Consider the following 27485-nt stretch of genomic DNA (forward strand, 5'->3'; position numbering starts at 1 on the left):
ATCTTCCAGATTAGTAGATAGGACACCTTCTACAGGTCTCATTGAGCCAAAATTTAGCCAATATTTTTAACCCTTTATTCTGGATAATATTCTCTGCAGTCAACACAATATAATCAATTGCAAGATTTTAAAAATTTCCCTGACTCATCCATCTTCTCTAAGCAGTATCATCAGTCTCTCTGCCTCCACTGCCTCTTTCAGTGAAATAATGAAACAATGCTTTTAACTGGTCACAGTCAACAGGCTCTCTTCCATCTTTATCATGGACTTTCTGAAGCATCTGATTACAGACCCTCCCTTCCTGAGACCTCCTGTTTCTTAGGATCTCCTGATCTTCCTTCTCCCATGGACATTCTCATTCGCAGCCCCCTTTGCTGGCTCCTCTCTGGGCCACTAAATGCTGGTGGCCATATCTTCTCTTACAACAACGCACAGTAAGGATTCAATTAGCAGAGAACCAATCCCATCTATTTCTATAGCCCCAACACCATCCATACACAAATGACCACAACCTGTATTTCTGATTTTTAACTTCTTCTCTATACTCCTAACTCCCCACGAGATGTCTCCAGCTGGAGGCCCTCATACTTAACATGTATGAAACTAAAATCATCATCTCTTCTCATAAAAGTGTTCCTCTTCTAGGTTTCCTCTGGGTGAGTGAATGGTACAACCCTCCAACTCAGTTACCAACTCAAAACCTGGCAATTCGCATAGATCCCTCTCTCAAAAGACCTTCACTTTCCAAATCCAGAAAGTGGATTTGGATTTCCAAATCCAAAAAGTCACAGAGTCCTTTTTATCTCCTCTCTCAAATATCTCTCAAATGTATCCAGTCCTTGCCACCCCACCTATCCTATCATTACCCTTAGCTGAAACCTTGTCTGGCCTTGCTTAGACAACCACAACAGCTTCTTTAGCTCTCTCTGCCCCTGCCTCTTCAATTCCATTTTCTACACAGTTTCCAAAGTGATCTTTCTTAATTGCGTATTTCATTCCCTCTTTGAAACTCTTAAATGGTTCCCTATGCTTTCAGAATAACACCCAAACTCCTTAGGCAGAAATTTGTATGTCACTGGAATCATTTTTGGCTTCGTTCTCTTATATTCCTGTAGCCCTACCTTCATCTACCACCAAACTACTTAACGTTCCTTAATCTCGCCATAATTCCCCATGGCCTCTCACCTTAGCTCGTGCTAACCTCAGTCTGCAGGTTATCATGCTGGGGAACTTCCAGTAATCTGCGAGAACCAGGACAGAGCTCACCTCCTCCAGGCCTTCAGCAATCCCACTGCCCACCAGCGATGGCAGGGGCTCCTATACATTCGTTAGGTGCCTGTCTCCCCAGATCATCTCTGAGATCTGTGGGGGAAGGCACCAGGCCTTATTCATCTTTGTATCTCCAGCACACACGGACCAGCACCAAAGAGGCATTCAGTAAACATGGAAAAGAACAAATAAATACATGCATCATGGTTGTCAGGAGGCCTGACTATAGCAGACCCTGTTTGAAAAAAGATATTGCAGCCAGATAGAAGTTTACACAAAAACAGAGCATGATGACAACCCCATCGATAGCCTGGGGGCTCTCCTAGGATGAGCTTTGTGACTGAACTTCAGGAGCTCTTTTTCATTGCTCACAGGCCCCTTTTGTTTATTTGTTGGGTCTCATCACCTTCTCATTAGAGTTGTCTGATTTGGGATCCGGATATGCATTCTAGGCATGGCAATTTACTTTTGAGTTCTGCTGGCTGCTTTCTGTCATCAACTAGAGCCTGCAAGGGTCAACCTAAGCCCTCATTCAATGGCAAAACTAAGTCATACCTGCCAAATGAGTGGGGGAAGGTCAGAGAGAAGCCAGTTAGTCCCATTCACTCCCCTGGCTTCTCTTGGTGACATATGCTGCCCCTGGGCCCCACCCAGTCCCCTGTCCCCTCTGCAGCGTCTTAGCTCAAGGCCCCAGATGATTATTCTCTAGTCACAAGAAGGAGGGTAAAGACAGTGCTACGAGCACATTGAGAGCAGATATCCTGGATCACCTTGACCTCAGGAGAAGACACTTACGCAGACCCATGGGTGCTTGAGAGCCTGGTCAGCTGTGATACGCTTTGCGGGGTTTATGGTCAGCATCTGGTTGATCAAGTTCTTGGCTTCTGGAGTCACTGTGTCCCACTCTGGTGATGGGAACTAAGAAATGGGAACAGGAGAAGGAGGGATATGAAATCTGTGCACCTTATACCCCTTGTAACCAGGGTTACAAGGTTAACCCTGGTTAACTATCGAAAGCTGCCTAGCATGAAGTGGGCTAAGCACTGGGTATCCCAGGGCCTGAGTCAGCTTAAAGATTGAAGAAAAACAGAACAATCATGGTTAGAATGCCAGAATATCATACCAGGGGACCCTGATGTCTTCTGGTTCAACTCTATCTCCCTATGAGGAGGAACCCACTGCTCAACACTGTGCCCAAGGCCCCACCGCAGTGGGAGGAGCTGCCACACTTCTTATCTCTGTGTCACTCGGCACACTACATAGCCACGCCATTCTTTGCAAATAACAGAACAAAGGACTTTAGTGGACTCCATGATTTTACCGCCACCAACAATGGCTGTGCAAAAAAGTTGCTCCCTGGGACAGGTGGTGACAAGAATTGAGGCCTATATGGTTCTCAAAATCCCTGACACTCCCCACACCCTGCAACACACTCAGCACACCCCCTTCCCCTGGACAGAGGGGCAGGAACAAACTGGTCCTTACATCATAGGCTCCAGCCTTGATCTGCTGATATAGCTTGTGCTGATCCTCATCCCAGAAAGGAGGGTAGCCCACCAGGAGGATATACAGGATGACCCCTACAAGACAGAATACAGGTCACTGGGGTCAGTCACCTGCTTTGCTAAAGAACCAAGAAAAGCCACATGGGGTTCTGAGCCACCCAGAAAGTCAAGGACCATCCCAGAGAGAGAGGTGGATGGCAGCCGACAATGCTGTGCCACTGTGCTTTACGCCCCACATCACCACGCCACGTCTAGGACTTCTTCAGGCACAACCCACCCACTAAGGCATGGGTAAATCCCTCTTTGAGAAGGAGACATCATCGTCTGGGAAGCTGGGGAGGAGATTGTGAAAGGAACAGCCATCCCGGGGGACACCAGAGCAAATGCTGTGACTTCACATATACCAGATGCCTGTGGGACCCACAGGGAATAGCAATGCCTCTTTCTTGTCATCACTGGAAGTTGAACGCCCTTAACACCAAAAAGCTGAGTGTGTGGAATGGGCTTACCGCAGGCCCAGATATCCACAGGTTTTCCATAGGGATCTTTCCTCAAGACCTCAGGGGACAAGTAACCTGGGGTGCCAGCAAAACCTGTAGCGGAAGAGAGAGCGGAGGCACACTGAACCCACTTTCTCTCTCATTAAATCCACATCAGCAGTTTTCCCCAAGTCCCTTCTTACTCCTGTTGATTTGGCTACATAAGCTCTCAGCACTTGGGCAGCAAGAGACGACGGGCTGGGCTTCTTGCAGTGCCCGGAATCTAAACCAGAGGGCAAATACGTGTGCCTTAAAGGAACTTCCATTGTCCCCAGAGGCAGCAAGAACGCAGTGCTGACAGCAGCTAGTCTCACTGTACTGAGTCACAGAGGGCCAGGGGGAGCTCTGTGCCCGCCCTTCCTCCAGTCTCTGAGGAGGCCAGGACCATTAAGGGTCTGGCCTGTAGTTCTGAAAGAGGAAGGCAGATCAGGAAGAGGAGGAAGGGCGGGAGCTGCATTCCAGGAAGACAGGGTCACTCTTACCAAACCAAGCCTGTTGCTCTCCCTGTACTTCGATGGCTAGGCCAAAATCAGCCAGCTTGACAGCAGCACCCTTGCATTTACTCGCCAGCAGCAGGTTCTCAGGCTGTATAAGGAAGACAGAGAGCCTCGTGAGGCACCAATCCCTCAGCCCAGAGGGAGCCTAGCTTGGGACCATGCAGTGCTATCACCTGGCACCAGGTGGCGCCAGTGGTTCACAAACAAGAGGCAAAGGGGACCCGGGAGGTAGGTACCTTCAGGTCCCGGTGGACAATGTCGTGCTGGTGGATGTGGTTAACACTCTCCAGAATCTGATGTATACAGTGGCTGCAAAAGCACAAAAAGAAAGGTCAGTGCAGGGTAAAACCATCCACAACCACATGCTGTAGACTAAAGCACTTAACTCTGGGTAACGGATTCACACAGCATCACTGAAAGAGGAGCTAAAACCTTGGACTTTGGACATCATCTGTTCAACCTACTTTACAAAAGAGAAAGCTGAGGCCCAAGCAGACTAAGTGGTTTGTCCAGGGTCTTCCACTAGATAATAGCAGAGGATAGACTAGAACAGGGTCCACCAAGCCTCCTTAGATTGTGAAGGCTCAACATATCCAATTTGTTTCCAAGGAAGAATACCTCAGACTCCTGAGAAAGAGACACCCACCATCCAACCCTTTCCTCCTTCCTCTTAACCCCTATAGTAACTGTGTTCTTGGAGAAGAGGCTTGTGGTGGCAACTCAGGAAGGATAGTCCAGCCAAGCCTAAGTTGTTTTGGGGGTAGGTAAACATTTATCAAGCACCTATAAGCACTGGGCTGGGTACTGCACCAGCTGTATAGGGGACCCAGTGCCTGCCCTGAAGTTTATCATCTAGTAGGGGAGAGAAATGAGTACACAGGCATCATCGAGAAACAAGACACTTAAGAGAGTTTCAAAGAGGCACCCCAAAGAGCACTTCTCATCATGCTTTTGCACAGAAAAAGACAAACCAGCCTAGAGTCACATTCGGCAGCTGATTCTCAAATTCTAGAAGGCCGTCCACTTTCCAAACCATCCTCCACGCCTGTGGTCAACTCCCGGTGGAGTGCACCAGCAGTCCAGAGCACTGGAGAAAACCAGAGGCTGATTTCGGCCCCCCAGGGGACATCTGGCAATGCCTGGAGACACTGCTGGTAGTCACCACTGAGAGGGAGGGTGCTATTGGCATCAAGCAGATAGAGGCCAGGGATGCTTCTAAACCTACAATGCACAAGAGGGGCCCTCACGACCAAAAATGATCCGGCCCGAACGTCAGTAACCTGGACTGACAGTATTCCTTCCTCTGAAATCTGAGGCTGGGGCTTCCACAAGAGCCAAAGTGTCTCGCTGGGTTCCTGGAGGCTGAGGCTCAGGCCTCCCCATAAGGACATGGTCCAAGAGTAGGCCGAAGAGACTTTAAGACTGAGCTGAAGAGGCGAGTCTCCACAGAAATATATAATTAGAACAGAGCCAAGCTAGCAGGGAGAGCCTTCTGGCCAAAAATGGCAAAAGTGCGAAGTGTCCCAGCAGAGCCAGGCCAAGCACACTGGTACAGTCACCGCCCCAGCTCCCCCTCCTCCCCGCAGGCTCCCCGAGCTATCGCCGCCACCTCCTCCCGCCCCAGAGCCTGGTCCTCCCCTGCTGGCACTGGAATTCATCTCCCACTTGAGAATTTTTCCTGAGGCTGAAGCATCTGAAGCTGATCAGCAAACGTTGGCCTCTAAGGGTTGAGAAATCTGTGAGGAAGCTGTGTGTCCCCTTCCACGCCCCCAGAGGCAGCCAGAGCTGCCACATATGCCTGAGGAGGCTGCAAGCAGGACACTCAAAATCAGGTTGTCAGGACATCACCCTCAGAAAAAATCTGGGGTGGGGGAGGAGCCGGGGCAGGAAAGGCAGACCAAACAAGTGCCCAGGAGCTGTGGTGTGGGAGGAATTCTGCTGCGTCATGTGGAGAAGCTGCCAGGGTTTCTTAGAGGGCTGGGGGCTGAGGGGTGTGGCCGAGGAATGGTCCTCCAACCTGAAAAGCTGGTCCTGGTGGTCAAGACATAAGGTGATGGTGGCTGAAATCTCCCAGGAAGTTCCCTGGTTGGATTATTAACCCAGACGTTTACACTCCTTTAGGACACAAACCATGTTTTCCCCATCTCTGGATCATTCCCAGGATGCCTTGTATGCAGTAGAGTTTGTCAGAAGAAGAAAGTGGAGATAGGGAGGGCCCTTGGGCCCTCATGAATATACAGTGGTGCAAAGGAAAGGTATTTCTGGTGTGACAGGGTGAAAGAGATTTGTAAGAGCTTTGCAGAAAACTGATCTGGGAGTGCTGAATTATTAACTTCTAAGCATGCCCATGGAATGTAGCCTGAGTCCAACCCTACAGAATCTTTGTCCAGGTAAGAGCTCTTCTGACCGCTCCCAAAGACGGTTCCAACAGGCACAATGCCCTGCCCCCTAAGATGGTTAAGAGGCACACTTACACCTTAGGGCCCTCGTCTCACCTGGCATCGGCTTCACTGTAGTATTCCCTGGCCACAATGTCTTCAAACAGCTCTCCGCCGGTAACACTGCAACCAACAAAGAGGGTCAGAGGAGGCAGCACCCAACAGGTAACCAACAGCCACACTGTACAACGGTTTTAGAGACATGGCAACTCTACATGTGCTTCGTCTGCAAGCTCAGAACACACCAATCCTTCAATGAAACGGAGCTGCTTCCTGGGACAGTGTGAGCCCTCCCCACCTCCTGTACATTTCTGTCTATAATTTGTAGATTACCTAATACTCTGGTAGAGATGAATGTACAGGCAGTTAAGAGAAAATAACTGACTTATTCAAACAGTCTTAGCCTTATTTGAGACCAATATGAATACTAAGATCCAGCTGCCCAAGAAGGACTGACCTACTACTGAAGCTGAAGAACAATGAGACCAAGGACACAGAGACCCAACCCTGAAAATACCAAAGAGGCATTTCCATTAGGTGAAGAACCACTTTTAAGACATTAAACCACAACCAGAGTGGAGGAGAGACCAATGGGAGCCCAGTTTACAACTAATAAAAGGTGCCTTCAATTTCCCAGAATTCTTAAGGTCAGGCAAAGAGCTACGTTGTGTATCTCCGCTAAGGACAACACACTGAGAAACAAGGGGAAAAAAAGCATCTGCACAAGGTGTGCTGCTGAACAGAAAATGCAAGAGCAATGCCACCCCAGGGTCAGAGCCCTGGAGAACCACTGAGTGAGGAAGGAGGCCCTCGGCAATCTGCTCATGACCAGAGGATGTTCAAAATCAAACCCCTCTCCACGGGCAAAGGAGAGGGACCCTTGGCAGAGGCTGAAGACCCAGTTTAGGGCTTTTTTCCCAAGCCTTCCTCTTGAGCCAGCTGAAGGGAAAGGCCCCCACACCCTCAGAAAGTGGCACTTACAGGTCAAACACGAGGTAGTGAAACCCTTCTTCAGAAATACTGTCATGGAGGCGTACTGCAAGAGAGGAGATGGGGACAGAGATTAACAGAGAGAAAACCTGGAAAGCCTACTCCTCTCCTCCTTGGCCACCCCAGCCCTGCCCCATCCTGTCAGCCCCACAGACTCTTTCCCAAGAAGGGGCAGATGCCCAGCATCCCTGGGGCCAAGATGCAGCCACAGAGCAGAGATGACCAGACCCCAGTCCAGGGCTCGGGTCGCCATCTCAGACTGCCTCAGATGTAGGTGAGAGACAGAAGCTTTGTGGCTAAGAAGTGAGGCAAGACGGAGAAAAGCAGAAACCTTCTTCTGAGAGGGGCTGGTCCCAGCGAAGGTGGTCCTGGGATGTGACGTGTGAGGGTGATGTGTGAGGGTGCAGTGCAGAGCAAGAAGCACCTAGGGATGCAGACCGCAGAGGGACAGAGAAAGGCAAGATGGGAGACCCTGGAGTAAATGGGAGCAGAAGAACTGGGGGGAGGGGAAGAAGTGGGAAAGGCACAGCCCAGCAGGCAACACACAGATTCAGGCAACGACAATAACCATTTATTAAGTGCTGACTTCATGCCAGGCCTTGAGTTAGGGTCTTTGCATACATTACTTAAGCTACAAGTATGTATCGAGTGCTGTGTGTGGTAGATGGTAGGATTTAGGAAGGACATGGTGTCTACTTCAAGGAGTTTATTATTCCTGATGACCACTCCGAGATACGTATTACTCCCATTCCACAGATGAGGACAATGGAGGCTCAAAGGCATAGAATTTCTTGCCGAAGGCCAAAGATCTGGTGGGCCCAAATGTAAACCCAGCTCTTTCTGACTCCAAAGACTGGTTTATACCACTGTTTCCTACAAGAAATGTGGAGGAGCCCACACACCGAGGCGACAAAGCAGCGGAGCCTGGAGAGAAACCACTCACGAATGTGCCCACAAGATGGGTACGGGAGGCTACTGCATGGAGCTGCAGTAAAAGCGAAAGAAAAGGCTGGTGAGCAGAATCTCTTCCCACTCACAGCCTCCAGAGCTCCTGGGCAAGAGCCCAACCTGATGCTGCTGAGGTCTCCTCTTCAAGCTTCTGCCCACAAAGCCACCTCAGGGGGTTAAATGCCAACCGCCCCCCTCAGCATCATTCTAATGCAAACGCATGTCTGCTCTGATCAACCCTCCTGCTTGGTCCCTTCCCTCACCTGCACTCGCCTGATGGAGAGCCTGTGTCCCAAAGGGCTCCCTCTGTTTGACCTTCACACAGTTCCAGGAGCTCCTCACTTCAGGAATGGCCTGACACCAAACCGACCAGTGAAGCTCTTAGATACAAAGAAATCTCTTGTGTGTCAGGCCCCACCAGCTCGAATGATACCTTCCATTTCCAGTGTGAGGGCGTCTCCTCAGGACTGAGGCACTTCCCTACCTCCCCTTGCCCCACAGCAAGATGGGCTGAATGTAAAATCCAGGCCCTCAGCCATCACTGGAGCCCTGTGCTGTTCCTCACTTGACAAATGAGGATTCGGGCCTGCCAGGGCGAGAACCAGGGCCCAGCAATTGTTTATGCTTCATACTGCCGACCTTATTAGATCTGATCTGGTTACTCAACCTCAAAATTCCACCAGAACTCAGTACTTCTGCGATTTCCCAACGGAATCAAAGGCGGGTGGTACTCCTAAGATCCCTCCTCCTCAAATGATTCTCTCCTGTACTTGGGCGAACAAGTTCATACTTCTCTAGGCCTGTGGGTGACAGAATGAAGAAGCTACAGCCAGACCCCTGCCTCCCCTCTCCCCTCACTAACCCAGGCGCGCTCAGGCGAGCTCCCCCAAAGCCCTGCCACCCCCGATCCTGACTTGCGCTTCTTTGGTCGGAATGGGTGGCTCACTCCTGACTTGCGCTTCTCTGGCCGGAATGGGTGGCTCACGCTGAGCCCTGCTGCAGCTGCTGCTCCCTTGCTTCCAAAAGGACTTTCCATTTAATTAAAAATTTGCTATTAAAACGCATTAAAGTGTGTAATACAAATAATCCCCTGGAAATCAGCTGTCCCAGAAGCTAAAGACCAGCTTCATTAGGGAGGTGACTAACAGCAGCGGCAGGAGGCACTAACAGGGCAGCAGGCACGATGCTAACAGTGACTCCCAGGGGAGTCCTGGCACTGGCTATCTTCCCCAGGACCCCTGATCCCAGACCCACACACCCCACCCCCTGCCCCGAGCCCAGAAGGGCAAAAAGGGCAGGCACCCATGCCTCTGCCCAGACAGGGAGTCATCGGCACTTGCCCTTCCCCAGGAAGACCACACACAGAGTCCAGGTGTGAGGAGCCGGGGAGGAGAGTCAGCTGAGCAGAGCAGCGAGGGAAGACTAGTCCTCCCAGGCCGCCCAGCCCAGAGCTCCGCTTTGATGTGTGTCCCAGGGCCAGGCACGGCCAAGGCAAGGAGGGACAGGTGTGGAAGGCTCCACCACTGAGCAAGACTGCTATCTTTCTCTTTCCATTTGTAGAGAAAATGAACAGGGGGCTGAGAACAAGAGGAGAAACTTGATTGCACCACTCTAAGTGCCAACCTAGCAGATTCGCAATAATAAAGATCCAAATGATAATACCTAACACTTAGTTGAGCTGTTTCAATGTGCCAGGCATTATGCCAAGAGCTTTACACATGTTATTTGATTGAACCCTTGCATTAGCTCTGTGGTGTAGGTACTTCTATTAACGTCTGTGTAACAGGACAGGAAGCAGAGGCTCCAAAAGAAACCCACCCAAAGTTACACTGAGTGGCAGAGCTGAGACTTGAGGCCAAAGCAGGCCAATATTAAGATCCCTAATTTTGTAGAACTGCCCGGAGGGAGTCACTTTCTCCATCCTCCTGGGCAAAGGAGCTCTAACCTGTCCCTCTTAGCCCTGGCCATTCTGACTTGCTCAACGATGTCCCTGTGGCAGCCTCCCTGAAGCAGGCGTGGCTGCTCATGCCATGGACGCAGCTGTGAACAAGAGAGACCCAGCAGCTTCAGGGGGGACGGGCTTTAAAGAAGCACTTATACAAATACATAACCAAGCATTAGGGGCTGTTGGGGAGAAGTAAAGGATGTATGGGGGGAAAAAAATCCAATACCCAGGCCATTCCATAGTCATGAGAGGGTATGGAGGCCAAGAGAACCAGACCAACCCTGGACAGGAAGATCTGGGAAAAGAAGCATGAAGCATTTGCTGCATTACAGTCGTAAACCTAGTTATTGTTCTTTACAAACTGTGGAAGGAAGAACAGGCCAAAAACAACATACTCAGTGTCTTATACCTTCATGTACTGACAAAGCCACAACCCAAATCTTGTGGCTATTTCCAATTCTTTAAAAACCACCCGACAGTATGCCACATTTTAACTAACAAACTTTGGTCAAAAAAGCACTGACAAAGTATCACTGTTCATGCCCATGAAAATACAGGGCGGGGGAGGAGGTCGTGTCATCCCAGGGGGCTGGCAGGGGAGTAAAGGCTGCCCTCCAGGAAGGAGCAGGTGGGCACGATCTCCGAGCTGCTTGCCTATGCTCCAACATTTCCATCTCTTTCTTTGCAACTGTTATTGCTACACTTACTATTTATTAGCTGTGTGTGGCCTGGGCCCAACGTAAAAGGCAGCCAGGCTTGAAAAACATGTGTGAACTGAGTTGGGGCTGGAGGGACTACTTCTGGGAGCTGGAATCTCCAGTTTCATTATGTCCATTTATTTCTTAGGACTCGTTCACTTGCTCAACCTTCTCAGAACTCCATTAGGAGGCATAGATGACAAAACGGAGGCACGGGTAAGTAAAATCATGGGCCAGGGGTCACAGCTGCCCAGCAAACCCCAGATTCAGACCCAGAGGACTGGATACCAAGGCCACAGACCTTTGCTTCTCCGCATGCTGAACCAGCAGCAGGAGCTTCACCTGGAGACGTGGGGCAGCTCAGGTCCACCCCAGACCTACTGAATCAGAATCTGAATTTTAACACGATCCCTAGGTGATTCACAAGCACATGAAAGTTTGAGAAGTACTGCTCTAAACCACAATGCTAGGCTGTGATCGAAACTGCTGGGGCAGCTCAGCACGAAGGAAGACAGAGTCTATTCATTAGAGGAATTCAGAGCAGGGAGCAAGCAGATCACAGGCAGAAGACACTTCATTCAGACTCTAGACGGTCAGCACTACTGCCGTTTCTTCCTCTCAACTCTCACCTCTGGCCACTCTCCCAGGGCTCTTTTAGGTTCTGCAGTATGCCTCAAAACCAACAGGCTTTTTTTAAAAAAAGACTTTATCTTTTAAAACAATTTTGGGTTCATAGCAAAACTGAGCGGCAAGCACAGAGAGCTCCCACCTACCCGCTGTCCCCACACACGCACAGCCTCTCCCACTATCACCATCTCAAAAGAAGCAAGCTCATCACAACTGACGAACCTACACTGACACAGCATTATCACCCAGAGACCATGCTTTACATTAGGGGCCACTCTTCCCACAGACTGTCAACTCCTGGGGTAGAGTATCTATTAAGAGAAAAAACTGGGGGTGCCTGGCTCCTTGTACCAAATACCCTTCTGAATGCAAGTGCCGGTGAGTCTGACAACGATCAGGGGTGGACCACGTGCTCTCTGCTTCCTCACCTCTGCACCACTCTTGGGCTGATCCACTAGTATCCCTGTGGGATGCAATTAGCAGCTAAAGCCAAAAGGGCCACCGCTCTGAAGGATGGAGCAGTGGAGAGAGAAGAGGGACAGCGAATTAAGCGGACAAAATGGGCTCCTCTTCTGCCACAAGCCAGGTCAAGATCCATGGCAACCCCCATCTCCTGGACCCACAGCTCCCTCATCTCTAGGAGTCCCGGTTCCCACTGGAGGACGGACAGCCTGGCCAGATCATTCTCCCAGGACATAGTCCTGACTACTCACCCTTCCTTCTCCCTTCCCTTGACCCCAAATAGGGCCTCAGACCAAGGCCCCCAGGGTCTGGGAGCAATCATGAAATGAAAGCACAGTTCTAGGCAATGAGACACTGACAAAGGGAGAGAGCCTTGCCTGGTCTTCCCTGAGTTTTGCTGTCTCCCTAGCAGAGCAGATGGCTGGGGGAGACAGTCCCTCCATCTGCCTTGATTCTGAGCTGGGGACTGGTGGTTAAAGAAGAAGGGGCTACCAAACCAAGTCTAAAAGGTTCAAAAGTATATATCTAATTTTCAAAAGCACAGTAAAAGAAGGCTGGAGTATTTTCCAGCTAGAATTCCAGTTCTGTACTTCCTGGTTGGTTCTCAATTGTCTTTGTCCCACTCTGACCCTTCTGTGGTCAATCACACCCATGTTGCAGGTAATGAGGACATGGTTCCACCTCCTGCACCATGGACCCCACCCTTTGTTCTCCCCTCCCTCCAGGCAGGCAATTCATCGTTGCTCTATGAGTTGGTCACTTGGGGTGTAAGGAAAGGAAGTTGTCCTCAGACCCTGAGACCTGGGACTGGAACACCAAAATGCTTCTGTGCTTGCGGATGGCTTTAGTCACCCACCAGCTTTTTTTCTCCTGTTCTGCCACTGCTAGCTCAGAGTGACAAGCTCGTAAAGCCCAGAGGGACCAGGTAAGCAGTAGAAAGTTAACAGCATAGACAGTGGCCAGCAGGCTAAGGGGGCAGTCACTGCCCAGGTCCAGCTGATTCTGGCCAGGCATGGATGTGGGCTCAGCAGAGCCAAATCTTCTGATTTGAAAGATTGGGAAATAGAATTTTTTTTTTTTAATGTGAAATCTCATTTTAAAATACTGGCAAATAATAAAAATATTTTTAAACCACTAAGCCAGCCAAACAAAACATGCCTGAGTTGGTGACTGCTGTTTTAGCTGTTTCTCTCGTCGTTTCTCTCCTACCCAAGGCGACAATTTGGTCCCCACCATGGTGTTTTCAGGTGAGGGTTGAACTTCAGAGAGCTCAGAGGTTCCCAGCCCAGGACTCGTGGGCTGAGAGGGGCTGGCTTCGTGCAAGACGGCACCAGGCAGAACTGAGTACCAGCTACGCCAATCTGTGTCGCGTGTAAGCCAAGCTGCTGATTGCCATCTATAAAGCTGTGCGTGGCTTCAGTTCTGGTTACCTCAACGCTCCCTTCCCCTCGGGCTGGAGTACGACCCCACTCTCCCGTGTCAGAGCTCATGGTGAAAATTCCAGTCCTAGGCCTGTGAAGCTGGAGGCTGAGTAGCTCAGGAGGGGGCACTGAACTTCAGCAAGTCACCTCACAGTCGTGGCTACCAACCCAGCAGAGTAGGCAGCCTCTGGAGCACCCCTAATATTTAGGCCATGCCTGCAGGAGATGGTGATGGACAGGGAGGCCTGGCGTGCTGTGATTCATGGGGTCACAAAGAGTTGGGCACGACTGAGTAACTGAACTGAACTGAACTGACGAGCATAGAAACTCACTGTCCTTTGTGATAATTGGAGCTTTCAGGGAAAACCTAGGAGATGTTCCCTGCTTTTCCACCTCAAGTCAAGCCTCGGGTTTCTGCTCAGACGCTGAAGCCAGCCCAGTTTCTGTCCCCTCCGAGAGAAGCACCAAATCGGGGCCAACGCTTTTGGCAAAGACTACTTCAGCTGAACAATGTAAAACTGAGCCAGAGTGGGTTGTGGCAGGCAAACCTCCTCAGGCTTTAGAACAACCAACAATGTGCTCTTGTCCCCCGAGTCAGGGTGGGAGCGGGAGAAATCCTCTTAATTTTTTCTCCTTCTCCAGCCGAGTGGCTCCTGCCACCCCTGCTTCAGGGAAGCCAGGCGGGTGGGCAGCTTGCTTTCCTGGCTCCGGGGAATACGAATGGGAGCGCCATGGAAACCCCCAGAGTGCACAGGACACCGCAGCAAGGAACAAAACTCTTTCAAGGCCAGAAACAAAGTGCAGACCCTTTGCTGATGGCCGCGGAAGGCCCCCGGCGAGGGGCGCTGGCAGGCCACTCGCCCCGAGCCTCACACGCCGAAGACCCAGCCCTCAGCCCAGAGACGGAAGGAGAGGGGAAGAAAGGGAGCCTGAAACACATTCCGATGCCTCACTCCCAGCGCTGAGATGGCACCACAGGAAGGGAGACGCTCAGGTCTCTAAACTAGAACACCCCAGAATTCCAAGCTGCGATCCTGCTTGGGTAAAAAAAGGCACCAGGCAGACGCCCAGGGACAGAAGTGGTTCCCCACACAAAAACAGTGGATCTCTGTTCTCGCCACCTTCTACAAAATGCCCAAGACATGCTCTATATAAGGGCACTTACCGATGTTTGGATGTTTCAAAAGTCGGCATATCCGGGCCTCACGTTCTAGTTTCTGGTGATCTAAAAGTGGAAGAGAGAAAACGAAAGCTATCAGACATCCATTCTATTTGCGGCCACTTGGCTATTCATATGCCTTCAATTCTTAGGCACCTACTATGGCCCTCTTCTTTATTTTTTTTTTAAACAATTTGCTGAATTAACATAGCAGGTCACAGCAATTCTGGAGACAGGTATTAATGACAACCTTTTGCCATGAAGCAGTGTCTTAGGAAAGCTTCCCAAGCTAGTGAGCGGCAGAGCCAGGATTTGAATCCAAGTCTTAAAACTCTGGTGCTCTTCCCACCACAGCAGGGATTTTACTGGGCCAGGGTGTCCAGAATTTCTTCCTTGTTGAAAATACTAATAATAATGGCTAAGTTTCATTGAACACCTACTACATGAACATATATTGTGCTAGGAGTTTTGCATATATTCTCTAATGCAGTCTTCATGGCAATCCTGAAACATAACCATGCTGACAATGGAGACTGATAATTTGAAAAAAAAAAAAAGCTAATGTTTATTGAGTGCTTACTTCTACACCAGGCAGATACATCTTTTAATTTAGTCTCAAAACAACTCTTGGAGGTTGGTAGTATTACGATGCCCATTTTGCAGAAATCCTGCTTCTTCCCAGGACCCGCTTGGCTGCCCACTGCTGGGAGCTCTGGCCTATTGCCATGCATGTTCTGGGGTCACGCTGCTTTGGTGAAATGACCAGAATCCAAGAGCCCACAAATCTAAGCAAGATGTGGTAGCTGATTCCTTCCAGAGGAAGGCAGAGCTCCAGGCACAGAAAGAGAGGCTGCTACTGCTTAAAACAAGGTAGCCTAGAAGCCCCAGCCACTCTACCCCCATCTCTACTTGCTGAACTCCACAAAACCACCTCCTTCACAAAGTCTTCCCTGTTCCTCCCAGTAGACTGTGACTTCTCTCCTCATGACCCAGCTCTGTCTCCCACAGCACCTCTTATAATTCTCACATCACACATTTAAATCACGTATCTTTCGGTCACAAGCTCTTCAGAGTGGCACCTCCCTGTGTGATGCTTCCTAGAGTTCCTTCCACATCAGAGGCTTAATAATGGTTTATCAATAACATTGACAGTACTAGTAAAAACTATTCTTTATTAAGTATTTACTATACGCTGGGCAGAGGCACAGACAATCTTATTTCATCCTCACAGAAACCCAGTGAAACGGAGGATCTGATTAGCTCAGTTACATTGCAAAGGAGGAAACTGAGACTTAAAAGTTTCAAGTAACCTGCCCAAGGTCACACAAACAGGCACCAGAGGCAGGTGGTCTGAGCCTAGAGCCCTCTTTCTCCATCGCTGTGCTATGATGACAGGATCAGGAAAAATGAGAGCATCAAGTCAAGACACCAGACTTTAGGGGCACAGTCCAGTTCACCCCAACTCCAACAGGTCTAGGCGGGTACTGTCCCTTCCATACCTGCCAAGCGAGTCCTGAGTCCCTTGGTAGTGGCTTGTGCCCACCCCACCTCTACCTAAACAGCAAAGAGCCTCTGTAAAGCCTCCCATGACCCTCACAACCATCCTACCAGGCAGGACACTGACTGTCCGCATTTCACAGATGATAAAACAGGCCCAGAGAAGTTAAATAATTCACCCAAGGTCCTATAGCAGGAATGGGAGAGAAGTGTGAATTCAAACCCAGGCCTGCCTGAGATAACATACGGATTACAGACGAGAAGGAACTCATATTTACTGTCTCACCAAGCACCCTCAGCTCTATCCTAAACGTTCCCTCTAGGGATGGCTCTGCTCTGTGGAAGAAGGAGGTAGGGGCAGGCAGAGATTAGTTCCTGCTGCCCAGCTAATCTATCCCAGCTGCCCATAGATCTGGGTCAGGCCTTCTGTCCCACCCTTGAGTTCGGTATGGTGACTGACCGGGATGCAGCCAAGAAAGCCCCAGGTAGTCCCACACTGCCTGCGACCCCTCGGGGCCGGGACCTCCAGAAGGCAGCGCAGTTGAGGAAGCGGCACTAGCCTTGCCTGGTGACAGGGGGCTTGCTTCTTCCAGCCCTGACTGGGGGATGTCAGGGCAACCCCACCTTCCTCCCCAGCCCTGGTCGTGGGATGGTGGTACCAAGCAAGCCACTAAAGCTGAAGACCCCCCAGCCCTCTCTCTCACCACTCACCTCACACCCTCCAACCCGCAACTCTCGGGCTGGGCTGCCCGGGCAGGTGCAGGAGAGCAGTATCTTGCGATGCGGAGGTGGCAGCTGAGGGGAAGGCCCAGAAGATTAATGTTTATCTCCTCCCTTAAGTCTCTTACTGGCTAATGGTTCCAGTTCCACAACAGCAACGGCACTAAAAATAAGGGAGCTCTGGCTTTATCAGTGACTCAGAGTGGGAAGAGAAGAGACAGTCACACGCCCAGCTCCTCGAAGGAGCTGCCCAGGGTCCAGAGGGTCCTAGACAGTCACGCAGTTTGACCCTAACTCCACGGAGCTGAGTACCACATTCTGCACAAGTCTTCTTTGAACCCCAGGCTGTGCCGTGGTCCTTGGTCTGACCCTCAGTCATGGAGTCTGGCTATTAACCCACTGGTTTTGAGTCAGACAGCCCCAGATGGAGTCCTAGAGCTGTGAGTCCCAAACCCATCTGAGACTCATTTATTCATTCAGAATATACTTACTGAGGCCTACTATGCGACAGGTGCTGTTTCAGATGCTGGGGATGCAGCAGTGAACAGAACAGACAACAGTCCCCACCCTCAGCAAGCTGATACGCTAGTGGAGCTTGGTCAGGGGACAGTCCGTAAGAACTGGATGGCATGTTAGATGTCATGGCAAGTGCAATAAAGAAAAATAAAGCAGGGCAGTGGGAGAGTGCACACTTAAACTGCATGGTCAAGGACAGCCTCGGCACAGAGTGACATGTGATGGAACGGAGGTGACAGAGCGAGCCAGGTACATAGCTTGGGAAAAAGTTTCCTCACTTCTAAAATGAAGGCAGGGGTATCTGTGGCTTAAATGATGTTTTTGGGTAAATGCTCCGCAGAGTGCCTGGCACTCAGGGAGAGCCTCCTTTGCAAGGGTCCAGCAGTAAGACAGACGAGGTCTCCCAGGCTGGGCCTGTGCCCACGGCCATCACCAGAGACAGGAGAGAGTTGGACCCACTCTCCATCAGCCTGGGCAGTCATGGGGTCTTGGAACACTAACCAAGCCCTCGACCTGGCCCCATAACAGGCCTCCCATTTGGGTGGGGCCCATTGGTGTCTTCAGCCTGCAGGGGAAGGCTACCAGCAGGGTAACCTCCGAGAGAGGACGGCCCAGTTAAAGCCACTGTCTGTGGGAGCCCTGGTCATCCTCGGCCCCAGCCTTACGGGCTGTGGCACCCTGCCATCCTGAAACTCTGCTCAATGAGCCGTGTGGTTTCTGCCTACCACGCTCTCCCTGCTCCTCAGGAGGATCCTCGCTCAGGCGGCCAGCACCCCAACCTCTGCAGCTGCTGTCTCCCATCCCTTTCCCCCTCACTTCCTGTCCTGTTCTCCACTGTGTGTCTGGGAAGAAGCACAGGGCTCCGTACAAGCAGCAGCAATGTTTCAGGAACAAGTCAGGTTTGCAGAGCATCTTCTCCAGCTGCAGGGTTTGTCCTATAAACTCAGCATGCTATGCTGTGCTTAGTCACTCAGTCATGTCTGACTCTTTGTGACCCCATGGACTGCAGCCCACCAGGCTTCTCTGTCCACGGGGATTCTCCAGGCAAGAATACTGGAGTGCGCTGCCATGCCCTCCTCCAGGGGATCTTCCCAACCCAGGGATCAAACTGAGGTCTCCCACATTGTAGGCGGATTCTTTATCAACTGAGCTACCAGGGAAGTCCGAAACTCAGAATCCCCAAGTCCCGAAGGGCTAAGGCCACTGACCTGGCCTGGTCCACAGTGGTAGGTCCAGGCCCTGGCTTGACATCCCAAGGTGCTAACACATCAGCCACTGCTCCCGTCACGAAGGCGGCCTTCTCCCTTGAGACACCCCTCCTTCCAGTGACCGCTGAGCTCTGTTCCTAGAGAACAGCCCAGACCTTCTTCAAGGCTGACCCTCTTCCCACCCACCTTTCGACTGGGCTCGTCCCCACCCCTTCACACGGCCCAGCCCCCCCTTCCTGTTTGACAACAGCCACTTCCCGCTTTTGCACAGGGCCACTTCCTGCCTGCCTGTGTGCTACTGCCATGGAGAGACCCACCCCTGCCGGCCTTCAGCCCAGCTCCAACCACAGCCCTCTGCAAGGATTTCCCCCTCAAGAGCTAGGTGGTAACAGGAGCAGAAAGCAGAAGCGGCCGTTATCAAGATCCCCCTTCAGGCCGTCCTGATAGCACCCTCAGGTGAGGGCCAGGCCCTGGACACCAGGATCCCTTGCCTCCCCCGCCTTCTGAACAAGAGCTTAAGACTGGGGTCAGGGCACCACAAAGGCTGAATACCCTTGAAGAGAAGGAAGCAAAGGCGTGACCAGATACAGAGCAGAGGAAGCAGACAGTGAGGAGACCTCGAAACACCTCTCCCCTAGCACCCCGAGGGATGATGCCTACTCCAAACTCACACTCCTGCCCCAGCAGGATGGAGCGCAGGGAGAGCCAGCCAGGTTCTCCACAGCCCTGCAGAAACACACGGGCTGATTCAGTGACGTCTCTAAAACCATGAACGCTAGCATGGACTTCAACTAAGATCCTGCTGACATCTAAACATACAGCCCACTCTAAGCGGGAAAAGACACAGAGCCCTGCTCTGGCTAGGGGGACCCTCCCCAAGTTCTGATCTCAATGACATCCTCGACTTTTCGGAGTTATTTCGAAGGTCTGTGCCTGTGGTCCCAGCGTGGATCAGGAAAAGCTTCCCACAGCCCACCCAGTTCAGATGCTCTGTGTGGGCGTCTCCTCTTGCTTCCCCCTTCTGGCCCTCTGAGGCATCGCTCGGAGGAGTAGAAACAAGGGCAGCACAGGGATTTGGTGTCATAATCCACATTCCCCAGCTGCTTATAAACAGCCCCTAGCCTTGGGAATCCCAAGCTACAATCCCATTGACCTCACCCTGACATTGTGATGCCACAGCCCTTCCTCTTTGAATCTCACTCTAAAGGTGCAAAGTCCCCAATTAAGAGCAAAAGTCTGTGTATCACATAAGAGCAGGGGCCACAGCTTCTAATTCCTTCATATCCATATACCTGGGGACTAGCTGAGGGCTGTGAAAACAGCCCAGTGGGGCCTGAAAAGTCCCCATGTGAACCCCCAAGGCTCTGTCCTTTGAACTGGTGTCCTTCCCTTCTCGTCAGCCCTAAATCAAGCAGTTTTAACTGGGTGGCACGAAGACCTGAGCCTTACTCTGGTCTTTGGATCTTAAGACAAGAAAAGCTTTAACTAAGGAGAACAAGGAGAGAGGCTCCAAGAAGAGGCCCATAGTGAAAGTCTTCCCAAACCAGCTTGGACAGAGAAAATCCCCATGGGGTCACTAGCAAGCCCCAAGAAGGCAAGGCTCTGCCTCTGGACACTCTGAAGGCCAGAACAGGGTCAGCCACTGAGCTCTTCGTGCCCCCAGCAGGGCTCTGGGTGCCTGCAGCCTATGCCCACTGTTTTGGTGACATTTCCTTCATGGTAACCAGCCCCAAGTAAAACATCCCAGGAAGCAGCCCCTAAAAATAGCTCCTCCCAGGGCAGCAGCAAGCTGGGGGAGGGGAAAGAGAAGGAGGAGAGAAGAGGGGAGCAGATGGGAAGTTGCTGCTGATAGGGCCCAGGAAGTAGAGGTGGCGTTTGGGGGGGAAGTGGCTGGAAACATCCCTACCATAGAGCGGTCTCTACCCACAGAGGTATGTTCAGACGAGAGCGAGACCTAGTCAGTGGAAGGGAGGGATCTGCTTCACTGGGCTCAGAGCTCTGGGTCTAGATGGAGAGGTGTGGAGGTGATCTATCAGGATTTAGCACAGAAACAAAATATCCAGAATCTGTATTTTAAAGGGAAGAGCCAAAGGGTAAATGATGACCACACTGCTTAAAGATGCTGGGATCTGAGCACTGGCAATATCACTGGCATGCCTACAGCTCAAAACAAACAAACCAGTCTTTTGCGTTCTGGTTTCCCCACGGCTGTAAAGGAGATCTGCCTGGCCCATGGACAGAAGACAAAGGGCTTCTGCCGAGAGGTACTCGAAAGGTGCAAAGTGCCCATCTCTTCCTGTCACCACCCTTTTGGCACCCATGGGATCAGGCCCTTGTCAGCCTGCCAAGGCTGTCCAGAGCACAGCACGCTCAGAGATGGGGCAAGAGCTGGTCACACCCACTCCACCCCTTCTCTGCCTCCAGCCTCCGCAGAGAATGGGGTCAGCCACTCACCTCTAGGGTTTCAGCACAGCCTCAAAGCTTGGAGCACAGCTCCTGACAAGGCCCAGAGCAAGCAGCAGGAAGCAAGCAGGGGCTTCTCCTACAGAATGGGGCCCCTTTCAACCTGCATCACCACTCTATGATGCTAGCACCCAAAATCACTCTGGGAAGGGGCAGGTGGGCAGGACGGCAGGCCAGTGTTGTAGGAGCTAAATCACACAGCTCACAGCATGGCTGGATGATGAAACCGACCCTTAGCATGAAGAAGGGGCCTCCAGGCTGTTTCCTCATCCAGCGGGGAGAGTCAGAGGAGCTCAGTCACCTCTACACAGGATGCTCACTTCTCTGTCCACAGAAATTGGTCTGTTTTATCCTCAAGAGGAAAGCGCCGTTTTGGATCTAACCTCCTTAACTGCTTCAAGTCCTGGAATTCCAGCGTTCCAGTGCTGTATAGATCTCTCTTCCTCCCGCCCCACTCACCGCTGCATCACCCTCCCCTCTCTTCATCCTTAAACAGGAAAGTCTCACTTGGAGATACCACAGGGGACACAAATGTCATGGGGGCTACTCAGGCCAACACCAAGGGGGTGGAGACTTGCAGCTGGCACCACCCGGGGGGATCCTATTTCAGTCCCCAGGGCCAGCTGGACCAAGAAAGGCACAGCCTTTGCCCTTCTGGTGGCCAACATGCCACAATTACAGCCACTCAGCTTGCCACAACCTCGGACGCGAACTGACACCCCAATCTGGGGGCTCAGAAGAGGCCCCTAATCACAGAACAGCCCGTGTGCACAGATGGTCACAGAGCAGTAGAGACACCACCTGGAGAAGGCTGGGCCAAGGTGTGTCTGGTAAATATCAAAGAGCATGGCAAGAGCAACTGTCACGGCTGTCGCTTTTTAGACAGCATTTCTTAAATGTGTGGCTCAGTGCCCACCTGCATGAAATCCACTAAGGCACTTGTTAAAAGTGTAGATTCTGAGACTCCACCCCAGACCTCCCAAAGTAGAATCTCTGAATAGAGCCCAGGAATCTGCATTCTTAACCAGTCTTCAAGGTGATCCTCTTGCACACTAAAATTGAAAACTGCTGTTTAGAGGAAGTCCTGACATTGCCCTAAAAGGCCGTTTATGACAGGGAAGGAAGATGATAAGCTGCAATATCTTCCTATATCTCCCACTTGTCTTTTTCCCCAAGCACAAGTCTTTAACTTCATCTGTTCTCTCCTACAGTTGTGTCAGGACTACAGCCTGGTCCACGGATCAGAGAGAACCCAAGCCAGTATCAGGATACAAGGGTTCCAGCAACTTGGCTATGAGTTTCCTGAGAGCCAAAGCCAAAAGGCAATCTGGCTGGTTACACAGTCCATTCATTCAACCTGTATAGGAGGCTCAGTATGTATCAGGCACTTTGTTCTATCAATATGTATCAGGCCCCTGTATTAATATGTATCAATCATATATGTAAAGAAACAGATATGATTCCCATCCTTACCTCCCAGGTCCTGGGGAAGGGGAAGGCTTTTGCTTACATTTAACTTCAATAGAAATTTCTTCACATGGGGTATACAGATTAAATAAATAAACAAACAAGGCAAGTGCTGTTAACAGATTTCATAATATTGCTTCCCATAGCACCTCTTAGTTAGGCTAAGCATCCCTTCCCAGTGAAAGCAACTGGAATTCAGATAAATGGTCCAAATAGAGAAATTTCGTATGATGTAAACTGCTCCAAGGATAAATCCTAAACTACGTAGAAAAAAGAAAGGACCATTTGCCCTTCAACTGTAGCAATATGAGAAATGGTTTGGATATAAGCAAGAGAGTGGGATATGAAATGTTATGTTCCACGAGGTGAAAATCTATATGCATATGAATAAAGATAAGAAGGGAATCTGAAGATTTAAAAATAAAAGAAGACATAAGGGCTCAGGCTCCTGGGGGAGGGGGTGCTCTTAAATCTTAAAATAACGACTTATCATTGCCATCACCTGGCCCACTAGCTCTGCATCCAAGCCTATTTTAAATGCCTCCTTCAGCCTAGCTGAGAGCTAAGCTTGGAATCGCGGGCTCCCTTAAGAGCCCCAACTCCACACCTATTGCTGTTCCAAAGCAAATGGAGTGACATTATGTGACTTTCAGTGACTTTACGCAGACAGACCCGCAGACGAAGACAGTGCTCGACACTCAGCCGCCTCAGCTCTCTACAGCCACCATGTCACACAGCCACCATCATGGGCCCCTGAGGCCACCATGATAAGAAACAGCAGAGCAAAAGGGTTCTTATCCAGAGCTGACCCCCCAGAAGACCAGGGGATCTCTCCCCATGCCTCCTGGGCCACCTCACCACGGAGGACAAGGAGAAGCAGCCTGACACTCTCTCTTTCACTCTGCAGCACAGAGAATCACAAACAAGAAAGGAACGGGCAGAGAGACTCAGCATACGCCCTTCAGACCTTCAAGGATGACCCTGGTGGGCCCACCACATTCCCAGACACAGAAATCCAACACCTGTGGAGCCCTAGACAGACAGACAGCGATGAGTGAAACCCAGCCCCAGCCGCTGCACCTTTATAAAATATACAGCGTAAACTGAGAGGCTGCAGGAAAGCCACGGCCCTCACTCACTAACCCCACGGGCACTAGCCTAGTGGGCACCCTGGCCCAACCCTCCCCGGGAGCTCAAATCCCCTACGCCCACACCTACAGTGCAACCCCCGGACAACTCCCTCCATCTCCAAGACAACAGCCTCCCACTCTCAATCTCCAAACAGTCTTGGCACTGTACCTACCAGCCAGGACCAGGCCTTTGTCCCAAAGTTAACCTGGCACACAGGCCACACAACAGAGCCCCAGTTTTGGCATAACCATCTTGAGAGGGGGAGTTGCTGCCTGAAGCATATGATCTTACACAAGAATCTTCTTGAAGAAAAAAAATCAAAGGGAAATAAAACCTCATCCAGTTTGGGCAGGGAAAAAAGATATCAGCTGGGAAAGATGGGACAAGGTTGAAAGAAGGTGAAGCCTGGAAAGGGACGTGACTGCACAGGTTAGGGAAGTTCAGGTGGGTAAGGAAGGAATAGAAAAAGATAGCCTAAGGCAGGCAACTCCATAAAGTCACCACACCAGCTCTCCTCACCCTAGAGTTCAGCTCGCAGCTGTCTCTCCCACCCTCACCCCTGGGTCAGAGGACAGCGGTGAGACTGGGAAAGCAAAGCATTGCATCATTAACTGGAGACATCAGACACCAGCCCCGTTACTGATGCACACGGGCTATGCTGTGTGGGTACGGGGAGGTATCCATTCTCAAACTGTCATCCCTTCCTGCACCCTGCATCCTTGGCCAGAGGATGTCTGCCAAAGAGCCCAAACCACTGCACTGTCCCCCCTCCCCAAAGGAGGAGGGCATCTGACTGCCCACATATCTCTATGGCAACCATCGCCTCCGACTCAAGGTACCCAGAGAGAAAGAAAACAAACAAATAAGTCAACTTAATAGCCAATGTAGAGGAACAGCAGGAGACAGGGACTGGGAGGAAGACAACGCGTCAACCCCTGCTTGTGGGGATGGAGAGCGGTCCTCCCAGCCAGGAGGCGGACATGGACCTGCTAAACAGGTCCCAGAATAACTGACAAGAAGCCCACTTAAGTTTACAGCTTCTCCAATGCTTAGAGACATGTATTATATCTCTTACTCCAGAGATGCCCAGGTCATTACTAGTCATGGCCCACATCTTCTCCAGGGCATTCTATTGCCCAGTCTTAACTCTTTCCTGAGTCTTATAACCTTTGTCCCAGGACTACACTTTGCAGCTCTCGATGACCTGACCCATCCACATTCCTCCCTACTCGCCACAGCTATGAAGAGGACTTCACATTGGCAAGAACCCAGCACAGGGTGCAGGGAGAGAAGGTTCAAGGTGTGAAGCACAGGGCCTGACCCTCCCCAGCCCCAGGCACTTGGGAGCATCTCACAAGTTAGGCTCTCAGGCCTGGGCCTTCACAATCTTCAGATCCTGAGGCCCAGCTGCTCATATTCAGACCAGGCCATTGAGATTTCCAGACCATGAGGCATCACCCTCCACCCAGGACAGACTGCATCTGCTGCTGCACCACCAACTTTGTAATTTGATCAAAAAAGCAATCAAGTTCATCTGGCAGGATTTGTTCCCGAGAAGCCCTCGCCAGTAGCAGCCTCCCTTGATGTTTACAGATTCCCTTCCCTTGGGAGTCTGTTCTGCCGCCTGGTGGGTAGGGGGAGGCTGGGTTTGTCAGAGCTGTTCACTTACTGCATTTCCATCTTAAGTCACCACTGGGGCACAGAGACTAGTGCAAGCCTGGAGTGGCTACCATTGCCCCAAACACAGAGATTCCAAATGCCCCAAACGAAGAGCTAGCCACCCACCACTCCCAATATCCTCCCCCTCCATAAAAACCAAACTCCCTTGAGCCTTCAGGGACCACTCCTCCTAGCAGCAATCAACATCTCTTACATCTTCATTCTTTTCTATCTGTTCCCTATGTAATTCTCTGCCTAGCTTCAAATGTCACCCACCCTGAAATTCCAACTCTTCTCCAAGAGCTAAAGCCACAACCCCCAACTGGTTCTTCTTCAGAAGAACACTAGCCCTTGGAGGCACCCCAGGGAGAGACTGAGATGGGGAATACTCACCCCGAGCAGATAACTTCTTGGTATTGATGATTTTTGCTGCATACTCTTGCGTGGACGTTTTCTTCACACACCTGCGGACCACAGAGAAAGCACCCCTGGAGGGAGAAGGGGGAAAGAACTGGGACACGGAGCAGAGCAGAGCAACACAAACACACTTCAGGTCTGAAGACAGTGATGCTCCCATCACCAGACCTTTAGTCAAAATCACACACACATACCAGTGTAGTGACTATCACCATCCAACCTGGGGCAGAAGGATGTGGCCTCTGCAGGCCGCTCAACAGATGTGGGTGGGGGACCACGCTACTCCCACGCCCACCCACATCTGTTCTGGGTAAAGCAACAGCCCTAACCTCAGGCTGTGCGTCAAGAGCTGGTGGGAGATGCTTAAAACACACACCTGCTGCATCTCACGGACAGCCCTGCAGTCCCAGCCAAGAAGACGGGAGAAAGGAAGACCCTGCCCTTTTCTCAGCAGGAATAGTTGGGGTAGGGGAAGGAGAGATTAGAAAGAGGATATGTCTTCCTAATACATGTCTCCCTCAACCATGGGGAGGAAGGTGAGGCTCAAATCCCCCCAGCCGGCTTCATCCCACTGCATCCTAGCTCAACTGACAGCAGGGAAAGAGAGGATCCAGTTGTGGGTCTCAGACATCAACAACTCCCCTTCCCCATGATACTTCCCTCTACACGCCGCCCACCCCTCAATGAGGGCTCGCACTCTCCAGCTCTGGAAACATCCTGGGGGGCGGGCTGGGCGGGGGCTGCAGTGGCCAGGCTCGGCGCCGCGGGTGGGGGTGGGGGGGCCGGGGCTGGTGCAGCGGCCAGCTCAGTGCGGAGGGGAGGGGGATGCTGCGGCTGCGGCGCGCGGCTCCCGGGACCACTGCAGGGATGGGGGGAGGGGACGGGGGTGCTGCAGCAGTGCCCAGCAGCGGGGCTGGGATCCTGGAAGCGGCACTAGCCGGGGGCGGGGCCGGGTACCAAGCATCCCCCACACCCGGGCACCGCCGCAGGGTTGGAGCTGCAGGGCCGGGGAGGGTCCTGAGTCTCAGGCGCGTGGGACACGGGACAGGGTGCTGAGTGAGCTCTTGAACGGAGTGGGGAGGGGGCAGCAAACAGGCGGGGTTGGGATTGGGGGGGCGCCTGAAGGGTGCGGAAGGGGCGGGGCTGGAGGGCGCCCAGGAGCGCTCCGGGGGCTGCAGTCCCCGCGGCAGCGCGGGGTGCAGCAGCCCGGGCAGCTGCTGCAGGGCGCGGAGGGGGCTGCGGGGCAGGGAGCTGGGGGCCAGGGGGCTCCGGGAGGCGGCTGGCGGGAAAGGCTGGGGGTGGGGCGGGCCGAGGGGGCGCTGCAGCGGCCGGTGCAGGGCCGGGGGGCGGGGCGAGGAGCCGCATAGCGCCCGGGCGGCAGGGGCAGGGTGTGGGGGGCCCCGGCTGGCGGCGGACGAGCCGTACTTGCCGAGCTCCTCGAAGAGCTGGTAGTCGTCGGTGAAGCGGGTGCAGGTGGCGGTGGTGGCCATGCTGGCGGGCGGGCGGACGCGGCGGTGCAGCCCGCGCCGACGTCGGTGCACAGTCACCGCCGCCCGGCCGAGGGAGCAAGAGGAGGAGACGGGGCTGAGCCCGGCAGCACCGCGAGACTTTACCGGGGAGAGCGAGGGAGGGAGGGACACCCCCGCGCCGCCCGCCCGCCCCGCCCCCAGCCCCGCCGGCCCCCTGCCCGGCCCCCGGACCGCCCCGGGGGAGGGGCCTCCCGCCACCGGCCCCGCCCCGCCCGGGGAGCCGCTGGGGCTGGGCGGAGGCACCGGGGAGCGAAAGCGGGGTTGGGGTGGGGGTCTCAGACCCCAGCCACCCGGAGGGGTTTAGAAGGTTCCTGACCTGTGGGCTTGTCCCAGGACAGACCCTACAAGTGCTCAGGATGTGAGTGCAAGTATGCATGTGT

General features: G+C 52.2%; 1 protein-coding gene across 19 annotated transcripts in view; it reads right to left on the reverse strand.

Moving 5' to 3' along the window:
• The window catches only part of CAMK2G (calcium/calmodulin dependent protein kinase II gamma), a 55373-nt gene extending 28190 nt beyond the window's left edge, over window positions 1–27183 (reverse strand). For 6 of the 19 annotated variants that reach the window (XM_027530272.1, XM_027530275.1, XM_027530267.1 and 3 more), the window contains exons 1-10: window positions 27002–27180; window positions 25553–25647; window positions 14505–14564; window positions 7230–7284; window positions 6306–6371; window positions 4047–4119; window positions 3796–3898; window positions 3284–3367; window positions 2755–2849; window positions 2065–2187 (exon numbers count right to left, since the gene is read on the reverse strand). In XM_027530272.1, coding sequence (XP_027386073.1) covers window positions 2065–2187; window positions 2755–2849; window positions 3284–3367; window positions 3796–3898; window positions 4047–4119; window positions 6306–6371; window positions 7230–7284; window positions 14505–14564; window positions 25553–25647; window positions 27002–27066 — 819 coding nt within the window. In that variant the 5' untranslated portion in view covers window positions 27067–27180. Of the gene's footprint in view, window positions 1–2064; window positions 2188–2754; window positions 2850–3283; window positions 3368–3795; window positions 3899–4046; window positions 4120–6305; window positions 6372–7229; window positions 7285–14504; window positions 14565–25552; window positions 25648–27001 lie in introns of all 19 variants that reach the window. The other 13 variants (XM_027530274.1, XM_027530277.1, XM_027530268.1 and 10 more) reach the window with 7 other exon arrangements.
• Window positions 27184–27485: the final 302 nt, after the last annotated feature.

The sequence above is a fragment of the Bos indicus x Bos taurus genome, chromosome 28 (genome assembly GCF_003369695.1).
Source record: "Bos indicus x Bos taurus breed Angus x Brahman F1 hybrid chromosome 28, Bos_hybrid_MaternalHap_v2.0, whole genome shotgun sequence".
Classification (NCBI taxonomy): Eukaryota; Metazoa; Chordata; class Mammalia; order Artiodactyla; family Bovidae; genus Bos; species Bos indicus x Bos taurus.